This window comes from Asparagus officinalis, chromosome 8, assembly GCF_001876935.1.
Source record: "Asparagus officinalis chromosome 8, Aspof.V1, whole genome shotgun sequence".
NCBI classification, from domain to species: Eukaryota; Viridiplantae; Streptophyta; class Magnoliopsida; order Asparagales; family Asparagaceae; genus Asparagus; species Asparagus officinalis.
In genome coordinates, this window is record NC_033801.1 from 15,680,611 (window position 1) to 15,706,258 (window position 25,648).

The following is a 25,648-nucleotide window of genomic DNA, read 5'->3' on the forward strand; positions in this document are numbered from 1 at the left end:
TAACACTTTGTTTGCAAATTGAAACGTATATTATTAGTTTGTCATATGTGTGAGCATTCAATTCTTAGCTATTATGTCAAATACAACTTACAATCTTAAAAAATTTATGATAACATAAATATTGTATTAGTGGAGGGGTTATAAAAAAAGAGAAGTTATTATTAGTGGACAGTTAATAGGAGAGTTATGTCATTATTAAGAATGCATGCATGTATATGTATGTGTTTATATGAATGGATGCATGTGTTTTATGTATGCATGTATGTGTTTTAAATGGTATTTTGGGTAGAAATGTTTTAACATGGCAACACACTTTTATAATAGTATTAGATTTGCATACAAACAAACATCTAAAATATTTAAATAAAATCGTTTTCTCACTTTCATCTTTCACTTCATGCAAAATGACACCCTCTATATGCGGGGAGGAGTTCTAGCAACATTTGCGAGAAGGTACTGTAGCTGTCACTCACATTGTGAGAGGAACACTTGTCCCTAAAAAAAATCTCATCCCTAAATACATATTCAAACTCTAAACCCAACCCTGTACCTAAGCCCACCTAGCCAATTGAGGGCCCGTTTAGATGGGGTATTTTGCCCCGAAAATTAGAAGGAAAGCTGTCAAAATGATAGCTTTTTGGCAGCTTTCTCCCAAAATTACCTCTTTAAGATGCGATTTTGGGGGAAAGCTGCCAAAAAGCTACCATTTTGACAGCTTTCCTCTCAATTTTCAGGGCAAAATACCTCATCCAAACGGGCCCTCTAAGGACAGTCACTTTTAGCGACGGCTCTTAGACTTTTTCTACATGCGCCTAATATTGTGAATTAAGATTGGAGTGAAGAATAAAAATTAGAATAATTGAACCTTTTATAATTGCCAACTAATTATAAAAGATCCGAGATAAGATGTAGGTTGAACTTCTGTTATTCTTGTCTACCAACGGCAAAGATAGCGGACGAAAGGAAATTTTGGCTATTTGTGAAGACGAGCGCATGGCTTTCGGTAGAACGAATCCGCGATGACCAATCAATGGAAACATCCTAAAAAGGAAATAAAAGATATTTCTTGTTTCATCAGAAAATTCAAGGTGTTATCTAGGTAGGCATGATAAGTTTTCTGAAAAAATTAATGAAATATTAAAATGAAAAGCAACGTTTAGTAATAGTAATCTATTCTTTCGTCCTGAAAGTTCCAAAGTTTAATAGTTAAAAATTTTTCTAAAATTAAAAAGACAAATAGGGTTATCTAGATACTTGTCCCCCAAACCTTTGAAATTGTGTATTAGTCCCTCAATACTTAGGGGTCTTGCGATAGGGTCCCTCAATGATCAACAAACATCTCATTTATGTTTTCCCTCTCAAAACCAATCTTGTTCAAAAAATAGTTATTTGTACTTTCATATCCTGATCCTTATGCCTTTCTTAGTATCTACAAGTTTAATCTGAACTTTAATAGCCTAAAGTTTACACTAATTTTAAACTTAATGCGTTGAAAGATCTTTCTACTCTGTTACAAAAAAATTCATATTTTTTAAAAATTTAATATCCAAAATTTTGATTTTGACACTTTGATACTCTAAACTTAGTTTAGCAAAGTTTAAAAAAATGTGTAAATTTTGATCAATTAAAGTTTAAAATGTGTTATTAAAAAAAGTTTGCGATGTGGAAACTTTGAATATGAAAGTTTAAAATCTTTAAATTTTGGGTTATTAAAAGTGTCAAAAGAAAACTTTGTATATCAAAGTTAAAATGGTGTAAACTTCATTCAACAATGGGCCAAAAAAATTAGGGTATTAATATTAAATAAGTATAAACCTTAGCATGTCAAATGGCAAACAACTATGAGTGCATATGGTCCAGAAAGGACTTGAATATGATACTTACCATATTTGTATCCACTTTCCAACCATAGATATGGATACGGATATGTCTCGATAAGAAAATTTTATATCCATGTCCGCTAAAACGGAATACTAATAGGGAAATGCATTCGAATATACATATGGATACAAAACAAATATGAGAAAAGTAGATAATATTAAGAAAAGTATAATTCATATGATACAAGAGAGTTCATCAATATGTTCGTTATATATAAAAAACTAAGATTAGAAATCATCAAAAGTAACCTCAAATCCATCAATTTAGGGATAAAAATTATTGCAACAATATGGTCAATATTTATTTAGATATTTTGGATACTAATCCAGATATAAATTTTAGTAATCACATTTGAATTATGATAGATAAAGATATGGACATGAATAGTTTCTCAAACACGGATTTTTTTTTGTGCACCCTTCACAAAAAAGTTTAGATGAGAGTATTTTGATCATAAGGGGGCAAATTTCAAGAACTTTTAGATGACTAATGATAATATGGAACTATCGAAGTTGAGGGCGTGAATCGCGTGATATCTAAATAACCCAAACAAATGCGCTGTCCATGGAAAAGAAAATCCCATAAAATAAACCCACGATTCATAGCCCATTTTCCCAAAGCCTGGTGGAATTGTAGTAGGGGTGGCAGTTTTTGACCCGACCCGATCTGATCCGTTTATATTAAGTATGGATCAAGTTATATAGATTGGGTCATAAACGGGTCAACCCGAACTGACCCGTTTATTAGATGGGTAAGTTAGGTTGACCCGCCTGACCCGTGTAACACAAAGAGCTCACCCGTATAAGTGCATAACACCGCGATTGAAAATTCGGGCCGTCACGCTCCTTTGTCTAGCAACCCGTCCTCTCTTCGTCTCTCATAAACGAAACCCTAGATTTCCCATCTGTGTGCGGCGGCGAGCGGCGAGCGGCGCGTTTCATCAAAAGTGACGACGAGTGACGGCGAGCGACGAGCGGCGACAAACGGCGAGCTCGATCCTCTATGTAAGTTCTCTCTTTCTCTCTTTAAGCTTCATCAAAATTAGGTTTCTTTCATTTTGCTCAAGTTTTTTTAAATTAATTTGATTCAAGCTCAAATGTTCCGTTTCCAGAATTGATCATTGGATTTCATGTAAATTAATTTGATCATAGATAATCTATTCCTCTTTCTAAGGTTTCATTCATGCTCATTTATTACCCAATTTGTGATCTGTTGAATTTTGGGGAGTCTATGATCTAGTGATTTTTTTCGTACCATATATTGTTCTTTTTGTACCATATATTGTTCTTTTCGTATTTTTAATTTTCAGAAACAGCCTACGAAACAAGCACAAGGTACTAATTTTTCAGTTAGTTAAGACAATTTGACATGATTAATGGCTGAGTTGAGGGAAAACTATATTAATTTTTCAGTTAGTTAAGACAATTTGACATGATTAATGGCTGAGTTGAGGGAAAACTATATTTATTCCTTAGATAAGTATGTTGTGGGCAAGTATGGTTATTGGTTTGGATTTTACGGTACAAGAAAAAATCTTACCCGACCCAATAACCTACCAAAACCCAAATCTAAACCCTGCCTGCCTCTTGACCTTCTCCCCAAACCCAAACCCTAACCCTAATCTATCTCCGGCCCTCCCCATTCGGCTGCGCCTCTTCGTCTTCACGGCCGCCGCCTCCTTATTGTCGTCTCCTCCTCTATCGAGCACCGCAAGCCATCCTCAACCACTCCGGCCACTCCTCCTCCTCTTCTTTTAAAGTCTTCTTCTTCAAGGTAAAATTTTCAATTTTATCGTTGTTTTTTCAATGTTTTGCTTTGTTTGTTTTTTTTTGGTTGATTATTGGATAAATCCATACTAAATGTTGTAAGAATGTCTTGAGCCATGACGAGGAAGTAATGAACAAAATTTTGCTTCTTGATTTTCATATTAAAGTTTGGAGAAATTCATACTAAATTGTTATAATTATGTTCTTGTATTTACAAGCTACTTTCCATTATCCACTATCCGCTAAATTGTTATAATCAGTTTCATATGCATTTTGTGCATAAGAGTTGGTGTTCTAGGAAGCAAGGGTTAAGAATTAAGATATAGAAGACTAAAGAATGTGTTTTTGTCGGTTATTATAATTAAATAATTTTTAAAAAATAGGCAAACGCCTAGGTGCCGTCTAGGGGCTAGGTGCCGGCTCAAATGCGTAGTCTGCCTAGCACTTTCTGTAACATTGCATCTTTGCCCCCATTAACTATAACATTATCACGTCTCTTAACCAGTGCACTAAGGGACCTATTTTGTACATGATCAAACCATCTCAATCCATTCTCTCTCATTTTATCTCCAATACTCTAATTTCCTACAGATGTACTTGTTTTTATCCCATCTTTTAGTGTATACCTACAAGACCATCATAACATTCTCATTTCTACTACATTCATTTTTTTTCATATGTTTTTTAATTACCCAACATGCTAATGGATAAAGCGTTCTTTGTTTTAACCATCTCGATGGACAACACTATTCTCAATCGCACCATCATGACGAATGATTGATCTTATATAACAAAAGTAGTTACTTTTGTAGGTTTTTTCTTTAAAGCTTTACTAAAATTAATTTGATCGGTTCCTCTTGACAAATAATTATTAAAAATGAATGAAGTTCAAAATTTAACTGTAGCATATCTGTGCCTACAACTATATTATCACTTGTTTAATTTAGCAGTAGGATATGTAATTATGTAGGTAGCTACCTCCTATGGCTGTGAGTTTTTGGAGACATGAGTTGGTTCTGCAAAGGAGTTTGCATTGCAATACTATGCATTTGTGTATGGCTATGTTTGTGAATTTTATTATTTTTCATCTACTATCTCACTGCAGTCTGGACCCTTCTTTGAGAATTTATCATTTTTTGCACAATATTTCCCTGCCTAATATGAATGCAAGCTCCAATAGTTTTGTATGTGTGTATTTGTATGGATGTATGAGCAAGCAAATCTATGTTGTCTAGATACGGGTACGGAGTACAGGTACGGGGCACGGTAAATTTGTAAAAAGTAGGGTACGAGACACAGATGTATATATATAAAATAATTCACTTTAGATCAATATTGAATTAAATACCTATTACATTTTCATATTTTTTTTGTTATGTAAAGTGGATATTATAAATAAGAAACTAAATGTAACTATACTTATCTCCTTTTACTATAATGAACATGGTGTATCCCTTGTTTTATTTTTATTAAAAAAATAAATAAGAAACTAAAGGAAAGTGCATGTTGCAGGTGTGAATTAAGACGTCAGAATGACAATGATCTCTTGGAGAATTGAAGACAATAATGTTAAAGAAGACAAGAAAGAGAAGATGAACATATAGAAAAATAGATCAATTTTTATGTTATATTATTGTGTAACATTGGCTTGTATAATAAATAACAAATATAAGTTATGTAACTGATTTGAAGACAATACCAAATTCTAATTTTCATTACTTTCATCTTGAGCATACAAAAATACAAGCCTACCTCGCGAAACGAGAGTTAAAAATTATAAGCATACCTTCACAAGTTAGAACTATACCCCAAAATATTACAAGCATCCCTCAAAATATTACAAGTATATTGTTTAAAGTTGCAAATATAATTACCTATACAAATGTAAGCTATTTTTATTTTAATTAACAATTTAGAACTAATATAATTACATTTATAAACAATTTAGAACTAATATAATTTTTATTTACAAATGCTATCCATATAAATAGGTAAGAGTGGGTTCTAGGGCTAGGGTTTACACTTTTCTCCTTTGCTTCTATCAGCCTCCTGCTTCAGATCGGCTCCTCTCTCCTCTCTCCTCCTTCAGATCCGACTCTAAGTGGATTCTAGAGCTAGGGTTTTCACTGTTCTCCCTCAAAGCTTGTCGTTCACTCCTCCCTCGAAGCTCGTCGTCCCTCGAAGCTCGTCGTCCCTTGAACCCTCGAAGATCGTCGTTTACTCCTCCCTCGAAGCTCGGGTACTTTTTTTTCCCTCATGTCTTCAATCATCGTGTCCCTGTCGTTTGGGTGCGGATCCGCACCCAAAACGTACCCGACGCGGTATGAGACCAATTTGGCCATGTCGGGGTATCACAAGGGCAAATTGATAGGGTGTGTGTGGTATCCACAATGTAACCTTGCATTTTCTTGATTTTTCCTGACTTTGTACCAGTACAAATGCATCCTCTAGTAGTTCTGAGGATATCTATCTGATCGAAACAATGTTGCTTTACTTGTGTTTAAGACACAAATATTTTGACTTCGTCTCTACGGAAGCAAATTAATGAATCGTGTTTATTTTTTCAATGTTAGGAAAGAATCAGCAACTTTAACTTGGTAGTTTGTTTGTAGTTTTTCCATCTGTTCTCCTACATAATAGAAATGGAAAATCTATGCTAACCTAAAAATTGCTTATGAATAAATAATACTATATACTTGACCTGTTAAATAATAATCACATTAAATATTGCTCATTCAGGAAAATGAGACACTATCCTAGAAGAAAAACATGTATAAGAAAAAGCAAGTACAACCATCTGATACGCCTATAAAATGATTATTATCTAACAGCATAAAGATAAATAAATCATCATGATCCACTACATGAAAAAGCTTCCAAAGTTGCATCTTCGTATCTATTGCTTTTGTTACCGCATAGACCATATGCTGAGCTGGCGAAAGTGTGTAAGATCAATGTGCGTAAGACTTACCCTAGCAGCCATATATAGTTTATTCTAGTTGTATTCTTTTCTGTTCTTGCATTAGCTTTTGAAGAAATCATTTGATCTTTGTTGCAGGATACACTTTTTGTTTTGATCTTTCACACATGGCACTTCGAGGTGTCTGGCAACTTCAGAAGCTGATAGTTAGCTATTGTGATTGGGGAGGAAGTAGCAGGGGAATTAGGTACTTCTTTAACTTCTATAGATGTACATAATCATATGAAGAGTTTCAGTTTGTTATCTAGAAATTCTCCATAAAAACTTTTGATATAGATCGATATTTAACTTCTTAAGCGCTTTCTGAAAGTTAGAAGGCAGAATATGAAATAAATATGTTAGGCTAAATTTGGATTAGGATGGATTTTTAAGGGAGAGTATAGGTAAAGATCTAAAGGAATGAGGAAATTCAGTTTAGTCTCCAGAGAGATTTTATAAGAGGAAAAAATAGTAAGAGAAGAGGAATGGTCACAAGGAGGACTTCTTCTATGGTTCAGAGAAATTTGAAAATTTCTCTTCTCCAGATTGCAGCCTTTTGACTTGTGCTTAAAAGGTTTTTTTTTTAGCGTTGATGACCAAACATGTAAATTTACTGAACAAGCAGTTTTATTGCTGTAACAGCAAAAAACACTTACCGGAAGCATGAAATATAACCTTATCCTTTAAATTTTCACTTCTTGACCTCTTATATTTTGTGACATCAATCTACACTCTAAACTCATTTTTCTTATATTTTGCTGAAGCACTTTTTAATGTATTTAGAACTTGCTTAAACGTAATAGCTGCTGGCTTTTTAATGCATTTGTTTTCTATTACAGAGTAATTTTATTATATTCATACAAATAAAATTGACCGGGGATGTCAATTCTTAAAAGCGTTTGGTCAAAACCTTATCAATAGTTAGAAAATTTAGAACGTATAGACTTAGGAATCTGCCGTATCCTTGACTGTAAGATCGGTAGGTTGATTTTTTTAAAAAAGAATCATGGCAGCAGATGTCCCAGTACATTATTTTGCCTGTTAAAAAGGTCTATAGGAAAAGTTGAGGTCGGCATCAGTTAGAAGTATCTAACCTAGCTTAAATTTCAAATCATTTAATGGGGGATGTCCGATGAAGGATGTTGCTCGCCTTAATTTATGAAAAAATTAACGCTTTGAGAAGATGTTTTAATGTATAAATTGTTGTGTTTGGGTTCATCCATATTCAATTATTTGCTTTGACTATCCTTTATTGGTTGCAAGCATACATATTTATCTATTGCTCGGTGAGTGGGATGCCTAAAGATCAGTAAATATATGAATAGCAGGGCGTTTATGGAGTCTCAACTGCCGGCATTTAAGGAAAAGAATCCTCAGCTAGAAGTGGTTACGGAGCTCATCCGTGGTCAACATCCTCATTTGAAGGGCCAGTATAGTAAGCTATCTTTCATTCCATTTGTTCACTAATTTGCCCTATGCTTAAATTTGAGATCTTTTGTACAGCGATTAAACAAAATGTTATCCTGTGGCTATTACTTTTGAAGCATGTGGTACCACCAGCTATTCTCATTAAATCCATGATATTTCATTCAGTATAGGCAACCTACTTATTATCAAATATTAGGTAATAATTCTAAATAATATATCTCTGATAGATTTTTTAGTAACTTCAAATATTGTTGACTCGAGTAAGAGGAACCTTAGTCCTTTTATAGGCTGCCAAAAATCTGTTCTTTCCAGTCATATTAAGCTAATACCCATAAGTGCTGAGATTTATGTTTTAAGCCCTGCAACTTGCATCACTATTACAAAGATTTGTCTAATCTACCTGAGATAGAAATGCCGATCAACCCAGGATTTATGATCAAAATGAATTGACCTCATGCCAAGGCTTTAAATATCGGATATGGGGAAAATATCGGATGACCAAAATTCATATCAGATTGCGAATATCGGGGATATGTGGTAAATATCAGAATGACAAAATAGATGTTTGCATATATAGTATAATATACTAAAATGTAATCTCAACATACTTAATGAAATCTAAGTATACGAAATGCAAATAATATATATTTAGGATCACTAATCAACCTTATAAAATAAACAAAAGTACAAATCAACATTGCTACATATCGTCAAATTTTTTAGGTCAAAATATCATGATATAATGGGAAAACATGATATCTTGCCCAAAAATTGCCAAACACGGTACATTATTTTGTGATAAGTCATATAAAAGGATATATCGGCCAACATACAGCTGATACATCGGCTACATTGGGGATATAATGCCCAAAATGGCTAAAATGTGGTATAGGATATTTATTATTTAGAGACCATATTGATTGCGGCAAGCCCTATAAAAGGACATATCGGGACATGTCGGGGATAATTAAAACAACGCCTCATGCTTTAAACAAGTTACATATCTTGTTAGTTGGGATTTTGGTAATCCAACTTGGACGAGTACCTTTTCACTAGCTGCTATGCTGCACGGACAATTCAATTGTGAATTCATGATGTGCCGCATACATGAATTATGTGTGTTTTTATATCTGCTTTCTGACTTAATTGAACGTTGTTTTGCTTGATAGTGGCTGCCTGACTAATGCTCATTGTAAACTTTGATGAATGGCTTTCTGCCTCCTACTCAAATGATATAGATTTAGTTCACTTAATTCAAAACCAGATTTGCACTTTTGCAGTCAACCTTATCCGATCAAGAAGTAATTGGATCATCCTAGGTATATCAGTTTACACTGATTTCTGTAACCAATTCGATTCAAAATACAGATTGAGTTTGGATTTGTCTTAATGCTTATTGATCTGACTTTATATTCTGTATGACGGTATCAATTTCGTATTATAGATCTCTTCAAACTGTGACTTTTGTGTTCCTTTTTTTTATATATATTATTTTTGGGCTTTTAGAAGTGTGGTACTGAGAAAACGAATAGATAAGAGGAATATAATTAGCAGGAGTTTCTCATTGAGGACTGGAAATCTGTAGAGATCCATTTCTCGTGAACAGATAGGTGTATATTTACTAGTAAATGATTTTTGTATCTAGATATCTACAAAAGTATTATGATTATCTACTTCATAAAAGAACTAATTATTGCATGTAAACATCAAACAATATTGATTTGTTAAGTAGAGTTGTACTCTTTTTATAACTTGTTGGCTTACTCTTTTAGATCAGCTCATTTAGAGTTACATAATCTTTAATATTCCATGATATCAAGTTTTTTTTTTGTCAAAACTTTAATATTCACTGTCATCACTATGATAAATTTAAAAGATTACACAATTATCTAGCGTATTTGATTGCAAGTCGTTGTCAATTTCAAGATCTGCTTTCAATTCCAAGATCTGTGTGATCTGATAAAGCATTTTCTGGTATAGTAAGTGCATCAGTATTATACTCTGCTCATTATACTGCTATAATCAGTCATAACCATTTCCATACTGCACACAGAGAATCATAATGAACGGGTGATTTGTGTGAAGAATTTAGAACCAGAAGATATCCTGCTACATGCAACAAGGCTAAGGAACGCATTGGGAAGGAAAGTGGTGAAACTGCGGACTAGACACGTCACCAAACATCCCAGTGTTCAGGGCACGTGGACAACTGCAACCAAATTCTGATTGAAGACCAGAGATCACGTTAGGTATTACCTGCCTAGAATTCTCATAAGCTAGCACACTTAAAAGTGTTTCATTGAGGTCGAATCCAATTTTCCTCAACTTCAACTTATCACGTATTTTACAGGGTAAGTTTTGAACTAGAATTGATTTCTTCTTGAAGCTTTATGGCACTAGAGGCAAAGGAATTGAAATTGACGGTGAAGTTTAGTGCCACTTGTGGTTGTCTGAACCTGTTTGTATGATGCTTTTGGTATTTTGGCTACAGTATGATAACCTTCAATAATGAGTTCAGATAAAAGTGAAAATCGTATGGCGTTATGGAGACCTAAAATCAATCATTTGTTGTACTCCATTTAGATATTTTGAGGGTTATGATGTTGGCTATTCTGCTCCTGTAGTTCTTTCGATCAAAAGATTTAATTGGTAGTTGTCACGTATCTACTTGATGTTTGGGTTAGATATCAAAATTGTGTGCATTTGAAGAAATAAGCGCATATACTAAATTTGAAATCTCAACTGAAGCGCATGTAAGCTCTGCTGCGAAAGCCAAAGCTGCTGTCGTTTTATCAGGAAAGAGCATTTTCTTCAAAGCTATCATGACCATCATGAGGCCATGACCAAAGAGATGCTTGACAAGCCACGAGCTCAGCTCCTTTCCTCACTATATGAGTTCCAACTCCCCTACTTGGTTGACCCCTCCCTATATGAGGTTTGCATCCGAGGCCTTTTGAAACCTAGAGTAGAAGAACATTGTATCGAGAACGGATTTACTCAAAAGCACTGTTTTAAATATCGGCCGATAACCGATATTATCGGCCGAGTTATCGGATTTGGGAGCTCTCCGATAGGATAACTTGGATTTTTAATCGGTTATCGTTTTTGGCAAGTTATCGGGGAGTTATCGGCGTTATCGGTACTTATCGGCCGATAAGTAAGGTTTTTTTATCGGGATTATCGGCCGATAAGTAAGGCTATGCAATCAAATGGTTTCATCGTGCGGTCAAGATGCATGTTTTGCTTTCTATAATTGGTTAGTGATTCTAAACATGATGATTTACATTTTGGTATGTTTATATTTCATTAAGCATGGTTAGATTATATTTTTTAGTTATTATATTATATATATACACCATCTAGTATATCACTCCGATAAATACTACTTATCCCCGATATATCCCCGATTTCCGCTATCCGATAAGAATTTTGATCGTCCGATAAATTCCCGATAACCGATATTTAAAACCTTGCTCAAAAGTTCGGGGTGTTTGGCAACTTCACACTAATCTGGTTAAAGTCTTAATCGGATTACAATTGATGGGGGTGGTCCAAAAATAACCTAGGTAAAAGGTCTTTTTTTTCGGGAGCAAAAAAATCTAGTCCAATTTTGTATAAGATTTTACCATTCTGCAGCCCTTATCAAAATTAGTGCTATTATCCTTCTTAATGGGTAAATTGCCAAACAGGCCCTTAATATGATATCAGAGCAGTTCTACGAAGTTATAAAGATTCAAATCTCATACTGATCGACATCTTTATTGAACTCAGCTGCAAGAACTTTTAACTGTTTTCTTCTTGAACAAAGCTATCATCTTTGATTTTCTTTCCAAATTTCTCTTCTACACTGGGATGTCTGATCAGACGAGAATATGACGTAAAACTTAGACAAACAAATTCATCTCACCATTTATACGTTCTATCAATTGTAAGACTTAACTTGGCTAGCTCAGCTAAGAAGTTCAATGAAACTAAGAGAACAGCAACACAGAATACTCAAGAAATATTTCATATTAGAATACTTAAGTACATATGGATCTAAATAGTGACAACAGGATCTGAAAAAATTACATAGTCATCGCCAATGTAGGAACTGCTTTCTCTAACCGTTCCAAGAGTGGTAAAGTACCAAGTGCATCCGGATCTATGGCATTAAATGTGCACCAACTGAATGTCAGCAATCGGATCATTAGATTTTAGGATTCGTGCTCATAACCAAAGGTTGACTTTCTTTGGGTGCAAATTTATTGCTATGGACCGTCACCATTAGATATTTTCTCCCAAGGAGCTCTATTTCTTGAATACCATGGACCTATCAGCATGCTTTTAGGCAAAAAACAACATGCGTGAACAAAATTATCATTTATCATGTTTACATAAGATCAATGCCACATTCCCTTCAACTTGAAAACTCAAGGACTTCTGCTTGATTATCAATTTTCCCCCGTACTCAAACATATAACAGACTTTTCATAACTCAAAGAAAAGCCAGAATGTGACTTGAACCTTTTCAAAATGTTTTAATTTGGAACAAACTTTACGTTTCAGGAGGAAAATCAAGTAAGCATCAGCAGGAGAACTTACTGTATATTGTATCGACTAACCTCTGAAACTCTTATTATTTTCCATAACCACTGAAGTTCCACTACTGAATCCTCCAACATACTCTCATTTATCAGGCTTGAAGAACTTGGCAATGAACAATGTGACTCTTCAAACCATTTCGACCTGCAATACTCGACCACAAGTTTGCAACAAAAGTCTTGAGCTGCCCTTTTCCAGCAACGCTCTCCCAATGCTGACCACTACTAGTTTCAATAACTTTGCCAGGATTTAACACATCAACAAGACTTATGCTCATATTATTACGAACAATGCCCAGCTTCCCATTAACAGGAACAAATGCCACAGCCTCCAAAGAACGAGAACTTCCCATATGATGAAATCTTCCATCCATAAACTTGCTCCATGAATGACTCAGCTCATCATATACTCTCAGCTTGCAACCATCTCTACAATCTGAAGCATAAAGCTTTCCATTGATCGAAATGCTTGGATTTCTCCATCCAGTGACCATTCCATCGTTAACTATAGACCAGCTATTGGTTTTAGGATCATAGACCTCACTTACGACTTGTCTATGTGAGTCTAGCCCTTTCAAGAACCACTTCTCATCGTGGACAACTCCAATAAAGGGAACAATCCCGGTGATCATCTCAGCAGCAGTAGCCCACCTGTTCTTATTAGGATCATAAACCTCGGTTGATTTCAAAGTTCTCTGCATACCTTCACACTCTCCACCGGTAACGTAGAGGCAATTATTTATGACACAAGCACCAAACAAATGACGTTTCCTTTGCATATCAGGAGCTCGATGCCATCTATTAGTTCGAGCATTATAGAACACAACTCTCCTCAATGAACCTCTAATTGGGTCTTTACCTCCAAATAAGTAAAGATAGCAGCCACTAAGAACAGCACAACCAAACCCAAGTGCTTCTGAGTACTCGGAAGGAACCGGAGGTAGAGGCTGCCACAATTGATGGATGGGATCAAAAGCATGCCATGATATTTTACCATCACGATCTCTTCGGATTACATAAACCCATTCCTCTACCATTCCGCTTCTTTTTCTAAGGGAGAAAAAGTAGTTTCCAGAGAGGAGACGGTTCCATCTTCGACTGACTAATCGAAGGTTTTGGTGGTAGGATCGAGGAACTCGGATTAGGCAAGCAATGGCGAGGTCATCGGGGAGGCCAGGGATTAGAGGTGCTTGGGTTCTTGATCTCTCACGCCGTGAGCTCCTAGACTTAGGTCCATTTGGGTTGATATCAGGTTGGGTACATAATTTTGCTCCAGGAACGAATTTTCTTGCTCCTGCTACAGTTTTTAAGCCTGCATCTACCCTGCAATAGCATGATACTGATTCAACCTGTTTTACGATGAGAACAGACTGAGTGTCAGTGAAGAAAATCATGAATTGATATAGGATTAAAAAGAGTTTAAATGACCTTGTTATCTTGTGACCTTGTGCAACACATAAAATTAATAAAATACTAGAAAGAAGGCCAAGCATGTAGATATTTTTGCATCACTTTTGACTAGAGAGGACTACTTAAATCATGGCTTATTATTTTTTTCTTAAGATAGCTGTCAAATATTTTCCCATATACTTTGTTGTTGTAGTACAAGTGAAAAAGGCCATCGTCTGTACATATAGTAATCAAATTTCTACCAAATGGGAGAAATGTTGATCAAGAAATCACACGACGGAATTAATTGTCTAGAATCATCATTGAATGTAGAAATAATATATAATTTACAGATTGTGACAAGCAGATTCATGTTCAAAGTGCATGTATTGGGGGATTGGCACCTTTAGGAAGTAAATAGTTCGTTATCATGATAATCCAAAAGAATGAATGTAAACAAATGAACATCAACAGCTGGATATGAAAATAACCTGGTCACAATGGATGATCACCTAAAATCAAGAAATTGAAATGATAAGGATGATATGGTTAACCAGTTCATAGTTATTCCATGATAATTTAGTGCATTTAAGGATTAAACACCTGAATGTGCTGGATCCAAATTCAGTACCACTGAGCACTAGCAAGAAAATACAAGTGAACTGACCACCATTTAGCAGCTCCTTTGCGCATATGGGATCAATGTAAAAGCAATTATTTTATACTTGGGCTGACTCGGTTAAGCGAGTCAAAGGAATAGACCAAAATTCAAACCAGTGTTAAACATATCAGTTGGGAGAACCATCTAAGTTATGAATCTGATTAAGAAAGGACAGAACAAGCCAACTTCAGATTAAGTTATCAAGTTGGATCAAAATTCCACTTTTAGCTACAGCTAACGGACATGATTGCAGCAGGAAGAAAAGAATATGCAGCTTTGAATCAAAAAGGGATGGTCCCTAGCAAAATGTAGATAAGGAATTGATGCATGACCTACCTGGATAAAGGCCCTGCTGTTGTTAGTTTTCATCTTTTAACAGAAGATGTTTATGAATATGTGATAATTAACAATGCCGTACATGTATTCATGATACCCTTCTCATCCTAGTCATATATGAATTAACATCCATGCGTCCTAACCATATTAGACTTTTCCCCTCACTTTAACCTTTTATTGCAGATCACTGATAATAGTCTACACTTGCTTCTAACTTCACCCCTCCAGCTATTCATATCAAAAACAACATCTCATCTTCATTACAATTATCTTATAGCTATTGGTAGACCTAGCTGCCATGACATTAGAACATGCTTTAGGCAAGTCCATGTTGATAAAGAACATTCCTTGAAACAAGCACACTTACAATCATTTAATTCAGAGGGACATTTCTAATTACTCATCACTACCTTGGCCTTACTACAGGTAGTGTTCTACATCTTTTGCAAATCCATGATCAATAGAAGCGCTAGGGGAGCTAATCTCTTGGTAAAACCATAGTTGCGATGTTCAAAGTAATATCATAACTCTATCTTCAACCTATTTCTCCTATTCCACTTAAACCTTTGAAACTTGGACCTTTCAGGTGTCAGCAAAACAATGTTGCATCGTCATACATTAAATACCAATAAAGTGAAACAACAAACTCTGATTCAAATCCATTGTGGTAAAATTGTAATGTATTCAAAATTAGAAGGAAAAAGAGTATGTACTAGTTACATAGATATGAATCCATAATAAGCAGAACTCAAGGTGTAGTTTGACAGGCCTATGGTCACCCAATATCATCACGTTCTAATTGCTCGAACTGTATGTCTTTCTTATGTTATCATTATGCTATCATACATTTTAAACTCATTGGTAGCATGAGCATTAACTACAAAATAAAACAGTTTGATCTAGAGCATATATCACTTTTGTTCATGAGTAACTTGGTCACGAATACAGCACCAACTCATTAAGGGATCAAAGGCCTACATTACATTAAAAGATGATAAACTTTGTTTCAATTTTTCTGTGGAGATTTGTTTCTTGTGAATCATCCTCCAATTTAAATGGGGAAAAGGTGAAGGCGATGATGATGACATTTGGGCTTTTCAAGTTTCTTCGGTAGTTCATTACCAACCATGAAGCAAGTTGATCCCTGTCTCTGATACATGACAGATGCTTGCATACATCATGGCTACTTTCTGCGTAACTTCAAGGGTTTTCTCCTTGAAACCACCTTAAAAATAGAGTCATTATACACAAATCATCTTTCATTTTCAATTTATACGCAAGCTAACATTAAAATGGGCTTTCGCTCTAATCAATCACCTTCATGTCAAATTTTTCACTTAAAACCCAAAGATACCCCTAAAAAAAACATTCAAGACATGCAACTCACTTTGTTAATGTTTAGGTCTAAATAGGATACAAGTCATGTACCGTAACCGTGCATTTTTAAGGTTTTTTTTAGTGAAAATTTGACTAGATGGTGGATGATTGTAACAAAAACCTACTTTAAAAGGTAGTTTACGTATAAAATAAAAATGAAACGTTATTTCTGTATTATGACCCTATTTTTAAGGTGGTTTTTATAATTAAAAAAACTAACTTCAATCTTATGTCCAAAAATTTACAATGTACCCTCAACTCATCAAAGATATAAAGAGATGTATTGAGAGGTAAGAAATTAAGAATCTATGCAAGAATAAACTCGGGATCTCAATTGACTTGTAGAATCATTTATATAATTTATCCGCTATTAAATGGAGAATCACGATTACTCTTGTATCTAGCGACCTATTGGTCTGCTTAATCAGAAAATCTTTTTACATACCTGACTTCTTGTGGTTTATTAACCATTTAACCTTTTAAATTCATGTTATTGTTAAATATAAATAACATTTACGCTTCACACACATATAATGTTGCCGTTATCGTGTTCTCAGCTTATCCATTATCAGGATTTCCGTCCCCGCGTTTTTTTTTCACAAAAGTAAAATCAAATTTTTTTACGGTTTAATTGAGAAACTATGCTTAAAGAATAATAAAGGTTGGGTTCATCTATTTTCCACACTCTTTTCCTTGGAAAGGTGAGAGTCCATATACATTAAGGTCTTCTCACACTTACATCTTCGCCTTATGAGCACTAAATATTTCTATTAGGCAAAGAAATCACCAAGAATGCTACAAATAATTTTGAAATGAAAAGGAGAAGGTAAAATAAAAGTAGCCAACCAACACAATAATTTGGAAAACATAATAAAGTATCAATTCAAGGTAGAGGATAAAAGGTGGAAAAGAGGTAAAGATTGAAGCTCAAACATAAAACATAATCATGAGACCAGAAAACTATGACAAAGCTCAAACAAAAAAAAAATCAGTACCCAAGACGAAGCTCACAACAGATACTGAGGCGTCCTGTACCAGAGAACTCTTTAGAAAACCTTTTGGGCAGTTTTAAGTTCTAAATAAGCCAAGTCTTTAGATGTCTAATGGTAATAAAAAATCTAGAAGCAATTGACTATTTGTGTTCCCTAAGTCATTCTTCTACTAAAGAGTATATATTATCAGCAAAGGTTAATAGTACAAGGAATGCATAGCACAAGTTTGTCCACCTCCTGGTGCATGAACCACCTCATTTATTCCTGATAACGTCATGCTTATGTGGATCAAATGCTAAACTTTAATTTACCTTCCCAAAAAGATTTAAGGGAATATGTAGTAATGTTTTAACACAGTCCCTACAAGAGAAGCAAATTCTGAAAGCCATCAAATGCGGAAAACTATCAACTCAATTTTATGAATCCTTAAGCGATTACTGTTGTAATGAACATCCCATAACTAAACTAGCCAAAACTACTTAAAAGTGATATACTCTGAATATGACAACGTTAAACATCGTAGAGCATGTAATCTAAGCCAATTCATTATCCATTTATTAATCCAAGCCAACCAAAGCACGATCAAACAATAGTATGATCATTACAAAGGTTTTGGTACATTCGATGAAGTGAAAATGATTAGGAGGTCAAATCACCCCATGACTCAAGATGCAATATTCTGTCAAAATAGTATAAAGAACTTAAGATGTATGCACAAGCTTTTGCAATTGCATTATTTGCTCCTCATTCATACTAAATTACAGTTCAATTTCAATTTCCTAGTAAAGGTCTCCGGAAATAAGAAGCGACTCCACTACTAAAAAAGAATCAGATCTTGTAAGTATAATGAAAAGTTTTGGATTTCTACATATTATTGGAAGCAACCTGATGTTTGGTCGAAATCAATCATATACCCCCAGACTAGCCAAGAAAGGAATATAATGGAGAGACCAAGATTTATGCGGTTTGATCTAAGCTACATCTGATCCATGGGCATCATGATAATAAAACTTCCAGTATCAAGGATAATGGTACAAAATACGGGAGAGAGGTCTCTCACTCACACCCTCTATGCTCTATAGAGTCAAACCCTTCTTCTACCAGCCCATCCACAATATGTTTGACAACCCCAAATACCAGTAGATACAATAATAAAATCTCTAGCAGAGAAGAGAACTATAGAGGAAAGATACATCCATGACCCTTCTTGGATAACTCCTTTGCTTACAAATGACAACACCCTCCCCTAGGGGCGTAGCCAGAGCTTGCTTGCCCTGGGCAGCTGCCCAAGGCAAGAAACTCCGCCTCTCCCACGACCTCCCCCTCCTCCCCTCGCTTCCCCTCCTCTCCCGCCACTTCACCTCCCTCTCCCACAGATCCAACCTCCTCTCCCTCCTCTTCCAGGACCTCCATCTCAACAATCCCTAGCCCTCCTCCCTCTCCCGCGCCTCCCTCCTCTCCCTCACGACATACTCGTAGACCACCTTTATTTTTCGCGGCCTCCCCTCCTGTAATAATGATGGAGCAAGACACTTCGAGTTCATCACCTAATTAATTTAATCCTTTTCCAAGGCAACTTTCAAACTTCACTCAAACCTCTGGTTACAAGATGACCTTCAAACTCCTCCTTGTCATAGTTTGATATTAATTTCCCTGCACATGGCGAGTGCATATTTCTAGAAAAGCTCAAAATGTTCTCAAATTCACATAAACCCTATCCCGGTGATCAAATTAGAGCCCTTAGCGTTCCCGTCGACCTGATCAAGCTCAATCTTCCAGGGATCTCTCTCTAAATCACCAAAAAAAATAGAGGATCTAAACCAAATACAACCCAAAAGCCATCTATCATCTAAAGAATTCGAACAAATAACAAAAACCCAAATGCTACCCGCATTTGATCTCTTCAACACAAATTTCCCCAAAGTCAATGCAAGCTTCAGCCAAAAAATCACACCTTTAAAGGAACCAGCAACCCAATTCGCCAAAAAAAAATATTCTTTCTGCCCAAATAATGAATTAAAAAAAAGGAAAAAGCGAAGGAGGTGAGCTCACCAGCGGTGCTTGGATTCGGACGCCTCTCTGCCCACTGGGAGAAGCTTCAGTGGCCATTACCCACCTCCTCAATCAAAGAGAGAAGCTAAAAGATGAAGCCCTCTCCCCCCCCCTCCCCCCCCCCCCCCCTTCCCTTTCTCTCTCTAGAAACAAACACTCACCTTCAAAATGTGAGCGGATGCTTCTCTCTCCTCCCCCTCTCTCTCTCCTAACTGCTTACAGCGGGACCCATTTCACCAACTTCCTTTATGACCAAACTTACTTTTTAACAAATTGGGTTATTTTTCCCCCAGTTTGAGAGATTATAGAGAGAGAGAGAGAGGACAGCAGCTAAAGTCCTATCTTTCTCTCTCCGACAGAAAGAAATAAAGAAATAAAATATTTCCCCTGGTATTACCCCCCTCTTACATCTATCATATTCTGAATTAGTCCCTCCAGTAATTCAAATTATTTCTAGGTACCTCACCTCTTAAATTATCATGAAGTAAATCTCTCAAATCGTTGAAATTGCTATGAGATACCTCAATTGTTAAGTTATTCTGAAATTAGTCTCTCTAATCAACAGTATTACTAGCAAATAGAGAGTTTAATTTGAAATAGTTTATGAAAATCAAGGGATCCGATAGTAGCTATTTCAATGAAGCCAGGGCTTAAATTCACTGTGATTGCTAGTTTCAACCTTGATTTTTTTTCCTTTTTTTTTTTTTTTTTTTGGGGGGGGGGGTTTTTTTTTTTTTTTTTTTTTTTTGGGGGGGGTGGGGGTGGGGGGTTGATAAATTTAAAATAACTTGAGAATTGAGAGACCTAATAGCAATTTCAATGATTTGAGGGATATATCCAGAATAACTTAGAATGGAGGAATCTACAATGATTTGAGTGAACAATTTCAAAATACGAAATATGCAAAGGACTAGTATTAAAAAAATACAAAATAAAAATAGACCAGTTTTGTTGGAAAGGTCCTTGTCTGGAGTTGGCCTGGTCTAATGTGAAGAAATTTGATTAATAATGACACAAACTAGTCAACCCTTTTTAATTTTAACTCTAATAATAGTTGGAGGGCAGTTGAGTGGGTGTTTTCATATGTTCATTTGTGGGTTAAAAAAAGAAACATATTAGGTAAAAGTTTGATTATTTTTAATCATGCTATGCCTTTTTCCTAATCATGATTGCAATGGAGATGACGAGTTTGTAATTGTATAGGCTTTGTTAAAATTTGAAAAATAATTAATTACTCCTTACATGACTTTTCATATAGCATACCGCTAGGAATTTTATAAAGATTAATCTACGAAATTAAATATTAAACGAATAACGACACCAATGAAAATATCACAAGCAACCAAAAACCAAGATTTAACGTGGTTCACCAAATCATGCCTAAGTCCACGGGGTAATCTAGAGAAAAATATTCAACTATGAATCAATAGTACAATCCCTCAAAGTTGCATCTGAACTTGAGCATTAATCACAAGAGAAAGATGCAATGTTACCTCTAGGGCACCAAAACCTTAAACCTCGTCTCACCAAAAATCTCTAACACCCGCGGAGAAACCAACATCATACTCTTGACGGCGTCGTCGTTCTGAAGACAACGGCTTTTGAATCACCGCAATCAGACTACCGAGCTATCCGGAATCTCACATTTCTCTCTCTCTCTCTCTCTCTCTCTCTCTCTCTCTCTCTTTCTCTCTCTCCGCTAGATATTCGTACAACCAAAAAACACTATTATCGGGTTCCTATTCTTGGGTTACTGTAGCACCAAAAATTGATTACATGGTTCTCATGAATAGAGTTCGTTTATAAAGGAATTTTATTTTCAGGTCCTCCAAACTTATTCCTATTACAAATAGATCGTCAAAATCCTCTTCTAGATAGAATTTAATTCATGTGGACTTTATGTGGGCCTTATCTTGGGATGGACCCATAACAATATCCCCCTCTAGCCCAACAAGGGGGTATTCCTATCTGTAACTCCTCAAAGGGAGTTTATGACGGTCACTCGCCGACACAACTCGGTTTTCCCTGTGGGAATGATCTTCATTAAAAAATCTGTAGGATTTTTATCTGTGTGAATCTTCTGTAGCTTCAGCTCCTCTTTCTTAACAGCTTCTCTAAGTCAATGATATCTCACATCAATGTGTTTCGTTATGGAGTGGAATATAGAATTTTCTTACTCAAATCAAGAGCACTTTGACTATCAATGAAGATTTGATAATTATCATACTGCAAGCCTAACTCTTGCAGAAATTTTCTCAACCAAATCATCTCCTTACCGGCTTCTGTAACTTCAATATTTTTCACCACTGTTGTACATAAAGCAACACACTTCTGCAACCTGGACCGTCAAGATACTGCTCCCCCTCCAAAAGTGAACAACCAACCTAAGCTAGACTTCCTGTGATCGAGATCACCTGCCATATCCGCATCTGCAAAACCATATAATACTACATTTGAACCTTCAAAACTCAAACATAATTTGGAACTGCCTTTCAAATATTTTAAGATCCATTTTACACATTCGCAATGAACTTTTCTTGGATTAGAAAGAAACATGCTCACGACACCAACTGCATGAGCTATATCTGGCCGAGTGCAAACCATGACATACATCAAACTCCTACAGCAAAAGAGTAAGGAATATTCTCCATCTTACTCTTTTCCTCATATGTAGTCGGGCAAAACATCTTGCTAAGCTTCAAATGACCTGCAAGAGGAGTATTGACTGACTTGACATCTTTTATATTGAATCTATCAATCAGTCATTCAACATATTTCTCCTATGATAACCACAACTTCCTGGCTTTCTTGTCACGATCAATATCCATACCAAGAATCCGTTGTGCCAAGCCCAAATCTTTCATGTCAAAGGATTTAAATAACACCTTCTTCAGCCCATCGATTATCTGACTATCTTGACCAATAATCAACATACCGTCCACATAACTCAAAAGCATAATGAAGCTAGAATCTAAAAATCTCCTGAAATGTACACACGAATCTGTAACTGCTCTCTAGTAGCCATGACTCAACATGAAAGAATTAAATTTCTTGTACCACTGTCTGGGTGCTTGTTTCAAATCATAGAGGCTCTTCTTCAACCTACAAACCATATGTTCTTTTCCCTTCACTTCAAAACCCTCTAGTTGTTCCATGTAGATCTCCTCCTCCAAATCACCATGAACGAATGAATTCTTCACATCAAGTTGTTCAATCTCGAGGTCTAAACTAGCTCCTAACCCCAAGATAACTCTAATGAACGTCATCTTCACAACCGATAAAAAATCTCATCAAAATCAAGTTGTTCAATCTCTTTGTAGCCATCCTTCTTTAACTTGAATACCCACTTGTTCTTCGAAGTTTTTCTGTCCTTCGGCAAATCCACCAACTCATAAGTATCGTTCTTCTCAAGAGACTTCATCTCTTCCTTCATAGCCTGGAACCATCTGTCCTTGTCTTTATAAGTATGTGCCTCCTAAAAGCTCTCTGGCTCCCCCTCTTCTGTCAGCAAAGAATACTCTGAAAGAGAATATCTCGTGGATGGTTGATGCTCTCTAGCTGATCTCCTAAGTTGTGGCTCTGTAAACTCCTGCTGCTGGTGATGCTCCCCTACTGAGTAGCCTCCTACTCATGATCCTGATCACCGTCTCCCTGCTCTTGTATCTGACCGTCATCATCAACGTCATTATCATTCCCCTGTTCTGTATCTGTAGGATGCAACTGTACTAGAGACGAAGCGGGTGTCATATCTGGAATCTCATTAGCAACACTCTCTGACTGTTTTGCTCTCTCAAGATCTGCAATAGTCTGATCCTCCTGAAAAACCATATATGCTCGTCTGATAATTCATCTCTTTTTTGGATCCTATAGTTTGTAGCCGAACTTATCTTCTCCATAACCAAAGAAGATGCAAGGAACCGTCCTATCATCAAGCGCTTCTATCTCTTCTCCTTCGGAATGTGCGCAAACACCTTGTTTCTCGCGGTCTTTTGCTCGTAGAGATCCTCAAGCTTCTTCCAAAGAGACTTTGCATTAGTCTCACTCGATACATGATGAAATACACGAACGTCGATCCACATCCGAATATAACTGACCGTCTTCCTATATTGTTTCTCTCATTCTTTATCGGTCATCTTTTCTAGCTTGGCTTCATCTCCCTCAATAGGGTCATATAAATCTTTACAATACAGAATATCTTTCATCTTAGACTTTCATACTTACCAATTGGAATTATCTAATTTCATCATTGTGTCAAAACTCTCGATCTTTTCCATCCCAAAGCACACTTCGAACCATGGCTCTGATACCACTTGTTAGGGATTTTATGGAATTTGATCTGCGGAATTAAATACTAAACGAATAACGTCACCAATAAAAATACCACAAGCAATCAAACACCAAGATTTAATATGATTCGGCAAATCGTGCCTACATCCACAGAGCAATCTAGAGAGAAATATTTCACTATGAATCAAGAGTACAATCCCTCCATATTACACCTGAACTTGAGGATTAAATCACAATAGAAAGATACGGTGTTACCTCTAGGGCACCAAAACCTAAAACCCATCTTACCAAAAATCTCTAACACTCTCGGAGAAACCAATACCGTACTCTTGACGGCGTCGTCGTTCTGAAGACAACGACTTTTGAATCACTACAATCGGACTACCGAGCTATCCAGAATCTCACTCTCTCTCTCTCTCTCTCTCTCTCTCTCTCTCTCTCTCCCCGCGCAACCCAAAAACACTGTTCTTGGGTTCCTATTCTCGGGTTACTGTAGCACCGAAAATTGATTACATGGTTCTCATGAATAGAATTCATTTATAAAGGGATTTTATTTTTAGGTCCTCCAAACCTATTCCTATTACAAATAGATCCTCCAAATTCTCTTCTAGATAAAATTTAATTCATATGGACCTTATGTGGGCTCTATCTTGCGCTGGACCCACAACAATCCCTGGGTATAGCATCTCTTGGTTGCTCTGACACTATGTCAAAGTCCACTAATTGTTACAATCAAACTTAAAAATTATGATGAGGGTTGAGAAATATAATTTTATACTCTGACATGTTTCGGCGGGTTGAAGACCCTCCTTAAATTAAGTCTCATTAGAGCATAACTTCAAAGTTGTGGTGACGATTGCCGAATATAATTTTATACTCTAACATGCCCCCTGCAAGTTGAAGGCTCTTCTCATATGGTGTCCCTCTAACTATTACATAAAAACTCTAAAGTTATGATGATGATTGAAGATTATAGTTTAACATTCTAACAAAGCATGTTTCATTTAACTAGGAGAGAACATGTAAAAAGAATTAATTTGAAAATGTCCAATGCCTTATCGAATAACATGCCTTTTGAACATAGTTTGTGATTAGTTATACATCTACATTTTAATCTCTTGTCTTATTGTACTATGCTTAATGATGTCTTTGCGGAAAGTGAAAGAGCCTTAAGCTAAAGAGTCTTTAAAAATCTTCTAAGTAATTAAAGAATTATTGAATATTTTTCATTGGTTGAAAGGTTATCAGGCTGAATTATCAAATAACATTCCTAAGGATTCATGCCTTCACACGACTTGGCAATCATTCTACTTAGGATAAAGAGCAAATGTGAAGAAGATTTTTCTCAAAATAATGAAGATTTTCTTACTTAACCAATGAGATTGAGTCCCACAAATGCATCAACAAGATCCATATAGAAACTTATAAATGGGAAGGGAAAAAATATATCAAAGAATTAATATCATTTACCATACCTTTAGTTTTCTAAGTTTCCCTATTGCTCCACCCATGGAAAAGAATAAATTCAAATGTGAATGAAAGATAGCACTAATATCATATTTATAAATGAAAACAGTATATTTGCAATAAAATTTCTGAACAAAGTATATTAGATTCATTCTTTTTGAAAATTGGAATACGACCAAAAGGTTGTTGCTAAATCTGGCGGTGCAACTTGTAAGGATTAACATCTTCCCACGTATAATTTAACGTATTCCTCATTATTAATTGATAAGATAATATCCGAATCACGTGTCGATGTGTTACTGTTAATTTTGATTCAAATGTCTAATGTCAAATTCGAGTTTATTGTCCTTTCTATAACGTTTTAAATATTATGAAAAAAAGTGAAGGGAAAAAAAACTAAGAAGAGAAACCTCATCATTAGTAGAGATGATCTTTTTTCATTTTAAGAATAGCAATTGTATCTACGTGCG

The 25,648-nt window shown here is 35.7% G+C and overlaps 2 protein-coding genes across 3 annotated transcripts; one reads left to right on the forward strand and one right to left on the reverse strand.

Moving 5' to 3' along the window:
* On the forward strand, positions 3,467-10,697 carry LOC109820422 (54S ribosomal protein L51, mitochondrial). 2 transcript variants are annotated; one of them, XM_020386562.1, is made up of 4 exons: positions 3,467-3,654; positions 6,706-6,814; positions 7,932-8,041; positions 10,088-10,697. In XM_020386562.1, exons 2-4 carry the CDS (start codon positions 6,735-6,737, stop codon positions 10,258-10,260), a joined length of 363 nt encoding a protein of 120 aa, XP_020242151.1. In that variant the 5' UTR covers positions 3,467-3,654; positions 6,706-6,734; the 3' UTR covers positions 10,261-10,697. The 2 variants fall into 2 exon arrangements, with proteins under 2 accessions (XP_020242151.1, XP_020242152.1); XM_020386563.1 differs by having other exon boundaries at positions 7,935-8,041.
* Positions 12,025-24,157, reverse strand: LOC109851562 (F-box/kelch-repeat protein At1g55270). The gene is made up of 3 exons (XM_020421762.1): positions 24,137-24,157; positions 19,425-19,523; positions 12,025-13,966 (listed from the first exon to the last, which is right to left on the reverse strand). The coding sequence occupies exons 2-3, from the start codon at positions 19,479-19,481 to the stop codon at positions 12,710-12,712; spliced, it is 1,314 nt and encodes a 437-aa protein (XP_020277351.1). The 5' UTR covers positions 19,482-19,523; positions 24,137-24,157; the 3' UTR covers positions 12,025-12,709.

Excerpts from the sequence above, each read along its gene's own strand:
- LOC109820422 (XM_020386562.1), top strand. The coding sequence starts at position 6,735 with ATGGCACTTCGAGGTGTCTGGCAACTTCAGAAGCTGATAGTTAGCTAT. Across the intron at positions 6,815-7,931 it reads GGAAGTAGCAGGGGAATTAG|CAGGGCGTTTATGGAGTCTC; the intron begins GTACTTCTTTAA and ends ATATATGAATAG. Across the intron at positions 8,042-10,087 it reads TCATTTGAAGGGCCAGTATA|AGAATCATAATGAACGGGTG; the intron begins GTAAGCTATCTT and ends TACTGCACACAG.
- LOC109851562 (XM_020421762.1), bottom strand. The coding sequence starts at position 19,481 with ATGGCCACTGAAGCTTCTCCCAGTGGGCAGAGAGGCGTCCGAATCCAA. Across the intron at positions 13,967-19,424 it reads TCCGAATCCAAGCACCGCTG|GTTGAATCAGTATCATGCTA; the intron begins GTGAGCTCACCT and ends ATCGTAAAACAG.